Source organism: Cryptotermes secundus, unplaced genomic scaffold (assembly GCF_002891405.2).
Source record: "Cryptotermes secundus unplaced genomic scaffold, Csec_1.0 scaffold825, whole genome shotgun sequence".
NCBI classification, from domain to species: domain Eukaryota; kingdom Metazoa; phylum Arthropoda; class Insecta; order Blattodea; family Kalotermitidae; genus Cryptotermes; species Cryptotermes secundus.
In genome coordinates, this window is record NW_019738888.1 from 265,813 (window position 1) to 274,794 (window position 8,982).

An 8,982-nucleotide genomic window follows, 5' to 3' on the forward strand; every position below is an offset into this window, starting at 1 on the left:
GGTTCATGGCGTGAAGAGGGTTTTACTACAGTCATTTTGAGGTCCTAGAGATAAAACACGCACGCAGACAGACAGACAGACAGACAGACAGATATGATCTTACTAATATACATCGTATACATAACACAAAGGCTAGAGAAACTCAATTCTTACACCGCATGATATGCCATTATTTTACAGCGATGTACTCGACCCTCCACTCTCCTAATGGCACTTCAGTGTTCTCAATGGAAACGCTGCCGCGTTGTGGAGCAATTGGTGGAATGAAGATTGGCAGGGGAAACCGAAGTACTTGGAGAAATCCTGCCCCAGCGCCACTTTGTCCACCACAAATCCCACTTGACCAGACCCGGGATCGAACGCGGGCCGCCGCAGTGGGAAGCCAGCGACTAACCGCTTGAGCTATGGCGCGGCCAAAAATGCTGGTAACTAGTATTTCCGTAGCTGAGTAATCAGAAAGCAGCTTGGATAGTCTTACGGTTCGTCACCAAACAAACAAAGAATTGGCGCGGCTCTGTGAGCCAGGCATTACGCTTAGCAACAGGCGGAAGTGACAAGCCGTGTATACACATGCGCGGAACAGCATCTGGTGTTCCTCCTTTAAAGGACAGTAAAAGCTGCAGTTCCTGCTACAAGAACCAATCAACGGAGAATTTGACATTTCTTACGACGATGGTGCCTCGGGAACTGTTGCACAGCCCGAGTAGGTCTTTAATATAGAAACGATAGCTTTATCCAACTGTCCACTTCTTTCACATTCAAAATACGGAGGGAATTTCTATGAAATTTAATATCATAAACCGTCAAATCTCCTTTTGTTTTCCATCGATTTCGGAAAGGAAGCTTCAACTTGTCGGTGTGAATATTTTACAGTGGTGCAAGGAATGCGTGCCATTTCCGGCGTCTGCTGTGATGTGGGGTGGGTTTTGTACGTGTATGCTTGACTGCGCTCCGGGCCCGAACACGAGAGGAAAGAGTTTAAGCAAGCAGCACGCTTTCCTTTCGATGGATATGTCGAGAGATTCGTGTCTGAGCATCAAATAATTCCAGGTAGTAAGTGTATGTGAAGGTATTTATTTATTATAACGAAAAAAAAATAGGCTTATGTATTTTGAAATGAACATCCGTAATTGAAATACACGTGAAGTATGTTCATGCGCACATTAAATCGTGATAAAGGGCAATATATTCTGATATAAAACAAACAACCATAGCTAATGATAAATATTTCTACTGCGAAACTTCATGAACTGAACGTTCACAAAGTGAGACTGTGTCATTGTGATGCTGTAATTACGACAGAGAAGGAACAAACATGATATGAATACATGGTGAGCGTATTATTGTATGTTAAATTTGATACTCTCGCGACAGTGACTATGTAGAGTGTGATACGAGGTCGTGTAGTCTGGTAGAAATTTACTCATATTTCGCAGAATGTACAGCCTCCATTTTCAAGGTAGTAGAGTACGTCAAGCAAGCTGCAAGCAATTTACTCTGCTTGCTTAGATTACTATTCGATCATGAAGATGGAGGCTGTACATCCCTGCGAAATTACCGTAAACTTTCACCAGACTGAACGGCGTTACATTCAATACGATAGTATTCTTAATATTATTGTGGAATAGGTTACACGTTCATTCAATTTTTTTATTAAAGATTATGTGTATGTATGCGTAAGTTTGTGTGTGTATGTGTGTAATAAGAGATCTGTTATGAATGCAATGGTGAACATCCTTGATTCTACGTTTATAGGGCAAAATTAAACTAATTTTAACGATTTCCCCTTTTGTCTTCCCTTTTTAGAAGTCAGTCATCACGAAGAGTGCTTTATGTCTGGAGATATACCACAGGGCTCATTACTGCAACAGATGAACAGGTGGTTGCAAGACTTCTTCAACAAGATGACATGAAGCAGTCCTTCCAGTGTGGCCATGTTTTCAAAATTTCGAAGAGGGCCTCCCCTGGACTGTCAGTATTTGATACCTGCCGATGCCCCACCAGGATGTAATCCCTCGATAACTTCTTATTCTTCACTGATACTTCGAGGAGCGCTTGTGCTTCTTCCAGCTGTTGTTTAGGCGGTGTTCGTGTATCAAAAGTCCCTAAATGAACATACATCATATACATTACAGACACTGTACGATTGTTCCCATACTGCTCTATGAACATCCCCCACTGAATTTCATGTTTATACTCCTCCTCTATTCTTTCAATAAAATGCTGGGACAAATGAGTAAATAACTAACTAACTCTATCCAGTTGAGTCCTTCTTGGGCAGCTTCCAGTTGCTCAATTACTTAAGAATTTACCAACATTTACAGAAACCGGAAGTTTATTACCATATTCATAAGGGCCTGTCAGTGGTCCATACTCTGAACCAGTTCAATCCATTCCGTACCACACAATTCTATTACTCTAAGATAAATTCTAATATTATCCTCCCACCTACATCTAGGTCTTCCTCGAGGTCTCTTTTCTTCTGGTTTTCCCACCAAAACCCCGTATGCACTTCTCTCCTCTTCCATGTGTGCTACATGCCCTGCCCATCTCGTCGTACTAGACTTCGTCATTCTAATTATAAAAATTAAAATAGACCACTACAGTTCAATTTCTTTCCAAAATTATCATTCACAGTAACCTTTCACCAAACATTTATACTATTAAAATATAAATTTTATATGTCTTATGCAGCTGACAAAAGAAAGTGAAGTAAATTTGATAATTTGCCCTTGCGATGCCCGTTAGATGATTGTGTGGTCAATTTCATGCTCAGTTTTTTCTTTTTACCAAAAAAGCCAAAGCCCCTCTGGGCACCGGAAGGCAATCTGTGCCCTCTGTGTCCATGGCCCGTCTCAGAGACGGTGTGGGTGTGTTGGCAAAGAATAAAAACCCCGTCACTGCCAAGAACCGAGCCTGGTACCTAAACAATTATCCAGAAAGTCACTTTGCTACCTGAACTGTACCGGCTCATGCAGTTGAGAAAGCGTCTACATGTAAATTAAAAAATGAATAATACGTGAATTATTAAAGTACGTGTATTGTATCATTCAGAACTCAGGACTATGAGTTTGTTGAATCTTACACTGCTCGTTGCTAAGTAGTAATGAGCAGTGTAAAGCTGTGCGACTGTCGGCTTCTCAAACAAGACTAGGCTCCGTGGAGTTAGTTCGTTAATAAGCAGTGTAAACATCGACATGCAAATAAATGAATGGTTCTCCGTCAGTGACGCCAGATGCATATGCATTCACTGCACGAGTTACATAAACCGGACGCAATATAGGGAGAGGATATCTGTCTGTATCTTCGCATGTCTGATCTTCCACACTACTTGACAGGTCATAAATTAGTATGCAGCACTTGCACCGTAAGATTTTGGTCTCATGAAGTAAAAATTAAAATGTATTTATGAACATTTCTTTGTAGGTAATATGGGACCACGGCATAATGTTAGATGTAAGCAGAGGTAATAGAACTCTTAATTTACGCGTATTTATTTAAGTGTACTTTCGATATATGGCAAGAATGTAAAATCAGAATTGTTGACGTAAATATTATGTGACATATTATTTCTTCTGTACGATGTGCCTATCTTAGAAAAATAATAATCATCGATTTCAGCTTTGTGTAAATCTAGGAATATTACTGCACAGATATGGCATAAAAATGACAACATTTAGTGTAGACCCGTAATGTCAAATTTCATCAAAAGTTGTTAAGTTGTTGAAAGGACGACATGCGGATCTATGATTTTTCACCGTGATTTCATTCTATTAAAAAAAAAGACTGTGCAGAGAACTTTTGGTCCCTTTGAAAAAATGCTTGACGCTGTTTACAGTGCGGCAATCAACAACATTGAGCAAGAATTTTGAAGGCAGAAACTGTGTTTCCAAATCGGAAATGAGTGCATTACCTATGAATGCTATCCCAAGAGACCTGTTGTTGAAATCCTTTGCGAAAGCCCCTTGCATGTCCCAGCCGCGTCCCTCGTACGTTTCGCTATCACCTCCTACCAAGAAGTTGTAAGCGATGTCGCTGAACTTCCTCGTATCCATGTGAAAATGCTGTATCTCACGAACAACAGCCGAACACACTGCTTCGGAATCACAGGGGACACCTTCAGTGTGGATGATAACTGCATAAATGGCTGGAGGGCGTGGAAATGGCGTGGTATCCTTAGGCACCCTAGCTCGCCATGCCGAGCGATTTACAAGACGGAAGGGCGTGTCCGAAGCACTCCCACTCCTACCACTCATTCCTGCGGAGATCAACATGGTATGGTTAAAGTAAAGTTGTCACTGTGCTTAACCAAGTACTATTCCATGAAGACATATGAGCAATTGAAGGTATAACTTCGTCATTCTTGACCTCTGCAGTAGCTAGAGATTAGTGGCCACTTTCACGTTCCGGCCGCTTTACTCCCGGGAAAGGACCACTGATACCAATTGCATATGAGGCTGGGTGGGCCCCAGAGCCGATCTGGACACAATGGAGAAGAGAAAAATCTTGCTATGGAAATCAACATCGTCATGTACTTAACCTACTGGCATACTTCAAAGGCCCTGAGATGTTCTTCCTTTACGGATGCATTATCTCGCTTCGACAGATGGTGATAATATCAGTGGATAAAAGTCGAAATTGTTTATTCACTGCACAGCCGATGTGATTAAGTTATTTTGCGTTAATTTTGAAATCTCTAAGAAATAAATTATGCAGGTGTTCTGAGCAACCAATGCAACCGGAGGCAATATCTGGGGGAGGAAAGCACCGTTAATTACAGACTATTTGCCTGGAGGATCAACCTGTCAACTTCACAGGACAGTCTTCCTCGAGTAATTTATAGCTATTCAGGTGATCATCAAATTCCATCTTTATGAAAGCCGAAGATTTGTTGTCGTACTGGCACAAGCCTGTCATCGAACCGTATCCTGAGACATTTGAATCAATTCAGTACGCGTATAATTTAAAGCTCATTCACACTATTCGTATACATACCGTCACGACGGGGAACGGACCTGGCAAGATATTCTAAAATGGAGGAATGTTTTGACTTGTCGGCGCCTGTTGGTTGCAGACACCTGAGAGAGACTGATGGTTCGTTGTGTGCAGGACATTCCGAACGTTCGAGTAAACTGTCTCTCCACTGAGGGTACGTTTCCAGTCTGCGTTACCTTCATTTTCCAGCTGGTTATTTAACGATGTTATTAGTAATGAAACTATGTAGCAAAGATTTTTTTATTGCTAGTGGGGTGGGACTAAGTCCCTTTCACTGCGGCCACTTCTGGCCTATTGTACCAGCCCCAGATGATAGGTGAGGGTGTTTGCGGAGCAATTGGTGGAATGAAGATTGGCAGGGGAAACCGAAATACTCGGAGAAAACCTGCCCCAGCACCACTTTGTCCACCACAAATCCCACTTGACCAGACCCGGGATCGAACCCGAGCCATTGCGGTGGGAAGCCAGCGACTAATCGCTTGAGCTATGGCGCGGCCTATGTAGCAAAGATGATGGGATAATAAATAAATGTGGAGTAGCACTCGGAATAATGATTGGCACGGAAGACCAAAATACTAGGAAAAATTCCGCACCACTGCTGCTTTGTCCACGCCGCCCCTCTGCCTTAAAACCTAGCATCATCGACCTTCTTAAAGAAGATGATGGAGGAGGAGGAGGAAAGGAGCAGAGAACATCGTACAACAATATCTGTAGGCCTACGCAATATATAGCAACAGACTGACAGAGGGACTGACTAGCTCACTGACATTCAGATTTATTCATTCATTCACTGAGTGGATGACAAAGATACAGACTACTTACGGACTGACTAACTCACTGGAAAGTTTACTAACTTATACACTGGCTGCTAGCCGGCTAAATTACTGTCACCAAGGAAATCAGCCTAGCTTTCTTAGACGGCGATTATTTCATCATCGAACCAGTCACTCGACCATCCAATAAACAAACCAGATGTGATACTAACAAACGGAGCTACAAATTAAAAGTCCAAATTTGGGGACCCATAACTCCAGTTTCAGAGAGCGACATCTAGTCGGAAGGAATTTAACCCCACATCAATCATCATCAACAGAGGAGAAGCTAGAGGAAACACAACCAGGTAACGTATAGTTAATTTAAATATATACCTATTAGCAGAAAAGCTCCGACCCCGGCACCACCAAGCAGAATTATTACCAAGATCCAAACAAGGAGTACGCGAATGCCGGGCAGACGTGAGAAGACTCCGCGCTCTGAAATAAGAGGCTGCTCATCCTCTGATGTTGCACCTGCAACAGAAGTAGATTGGTGTACACAAGACAGTTTCTGTATGTCTTGTCTGCGATCATGATAATGTCGAAATTCGTTCAGGTACGCACGTTCTCACATAAAATTACTGTAAAACAGGGCGCAAAGTCTTACTCTTGAAGAGTACCAAACCTTCGACTGTCCTGCGTCAGCTCACAGCGGTCATTTCAATACACTTTTAAGAGGAGCAGGACAACAGTTACCAGATTGGTCAATATTCGTGCATTTCAGAGTCTCCTTTCCAAACTGGGTCCCGGAATAGCTCAGTCGGCATGACTAGACTGCGAATTGGACGACTGACGATTCGGGATTCGATTTCCGGCAGGGATATGAGAATTTTCTATTCTCCATAACGCCCAGACTGGTTCGAGGGCCCAGTCATCCTACTGCACAATGAGTATGCGGGCTGTTTTTACTGGGGGAAGCTAACCACGCACCTCATTTAGAGGCGAGATCGAGTCATACCTCCAGTCTCCATACGTCTTCATGGCATGGTCCTTAATTACACGTAATTAAACCCATGGATAACTTAACCTCTATCTTACATTTCCAAATAATTTTGTGCCTGTCTCTGATTGTTTGGCCTTCTTCAATTTAGATCAAAAGTCCATAACTCCTGTTTATTCATTACATACGTACAAACATGCAATCAGAACCCTAAGATCCATAGCTGAAAAAATTCCGAGTAAAATTAAACACAGAACACGACCAGCAGGCTAGCTATGCCCGAAACTGAACTGTTAGCATCTAGTAAGGAGATGGACCGGAAAGAAAAGCATAGCCGGCAAACTGCGAATATACGTATGTGCAAGATTTGAAAATCTCACGGAGGATTACTGCATGGGCGCCGAGACGGGGGTAAACAGGATCTATCTCCCACTTGTTTTTTAAAAATAATCAAAATTGAAAAAAGAAGGCAACATACCAAATATTAATACCATAAATTACAATTATTTATAAAATATTCTTATAATATGAATACTCTAGTTCGATCCGTAAAAACAATCTTAACCGTAAGTTTCTGGTTTAACTCCTCTGGCTATGCTCATGGCTTGCTACCTTCTTGGACGTAACGCTGTTTTTTTTGGTGCAACATGTCAGGTTAAGGATTTGGTTGGGGTTTTGGTGCCGCACGCATTCAACATGTTTGCTCTGGTGCTTCGGCGGCCCCACTGTGTCGGAGCTCCTAGATGTTTTCTGAATGGGCGGGCGTGGAGCGACCTTCTATCCATATTCAAGCCCTTCAAGCCACTCTTTTAGCCAAGTCTGTCTTTCTCAGAATTAGCCTGGTATCTCTCGCGGTCTTTCCCCACCCGCGCGTTTCGCCGAGGTTCTTGCTAGAACTTGTGAATATAATAGTTCGTGCCGCCGACGTTTCAGAGCAACAACTGACACCAAATTATGTAGGCGTACCTTCATCCCCCTGATGTAGATACACCTAATTCCAATTCATGAGAATGCGTTCAATAGTTTCTAATATAAAACAGACGGTAGGACGTATTATATTATTTCTCGCCCTTTGTTTGAAAAAAAAACGCACACAAATACAACATTAAGCAACTTTTAATAACTTACAGTCTTGGTTATTTGATATTGCTGCGACGTTCTCCACATCTGCATTGACAACTGTTCTTGCATTTCCAACCATTATATCCAACTTAATTGGGCACGTCTACCAAACTTAGTATACTTCCAGTCCCTCAAGCTCAGTGCCTAGGTAACACATACACACGCACAGTGTGAACGAGACTGAGAGAAATTACGTCATTCAAGTGGCGCAGCAGCGCAATCGCAAATTCTAGCCCCGCTTGTGCTGGACTCCTTTAATGAATCATGAGCTTCATCTGAGACGAGGAAGTATGTTGCAGTGTGACGTACACTAAGATAATCCATTTATAACCACCTTCCCCCACATACACACAAAGACTAAAATTCCGAAAAAGTGGCAGGGATATGAATCTCGGTGTAAATTTTCCGGACGCTACTATACAAAACATCGCATAAGTTCGCCTTCTCTAGCAAGTTCGAGAAACGTAAAGAAATTGTCGAATTTTTTATACTGTACATAAGATGATCGAAAATATGACAACACTACTTTCAAAATCATAAGTAGGAGAAACGAAGTTGGAAGAACGAGAAGGAAAGAAAAGCGTATCTTTAATTCCCCGATCTACAAAGGAAGGTAATGGCTGACGTCGTAAACATGAACGATAGGATGTTTCAAAATATGTGATACAAATTTAGCTTCCAAAATGTCAAGGACAACGATGATAATCTATAACATTTTGACATGAAGCCAGAAAGGCGGAAATGCTCAGTCACAAAAGCACAACAGAGAGGTCTGTTGCTAGACAACGGCTAGGTAATGAGTCGATCGTACTAAGTAGTAGAAGACAAGAGGCTAGAGATCAGCCCGTAAAACAGAAGAAATACAGTGAGAGATTCGTTATGAACGAGTTCAATTTGTGAACACTTATAATCAAGTGTAATTATGTAGAAACGTCCAATAAATCCAATCATCAAATCTAGAACCCACGATTATCAGTCACGCAACACCCAATACGTGACAATACAATTTCTACCATTCTAACTCACGAGTTCATTACATTTTATTTTTACGAGCATATTACCAAAATTCTTGGAACTGACAATTAGCTCTTCTTGAGAAGCAATTATGCA

General features: G+C 41.9%; 1 protein-coding gene across 1 annotated transcript; it reads right to left on the reverse strand.

The window, feature by feature from the left end:
• Positions 1 to 409: 409 nt before the first annotated feature.
• LOC111871299 (peptidoglycan-recognition protein SD) lies at positions 410 to 8,250 on the reverse strand. Its single transcript, XM_023864303.2, has 4 exons — positions 7,879 to 8,250; positions 6,144 to 6,284; positions 3,914 to 4,258; positions 410 to 2,105 (listed from the first exon to the last, which is right to left on the reverse strand). Exons 1-4 carry the CDS (start codon positions 7,949 to 7,951, stop codon positions 1,897 to 1,899), a joined length of 768 nt encoding a protein of 255 aa, XP_023720071.1. The 5' UTR covers positions 7,952 to 8,250; the 3' UTR covers positions 410 to 1,896.
• Positions 8,251 to 8,982: the final 732 nt, after the last annotated feature.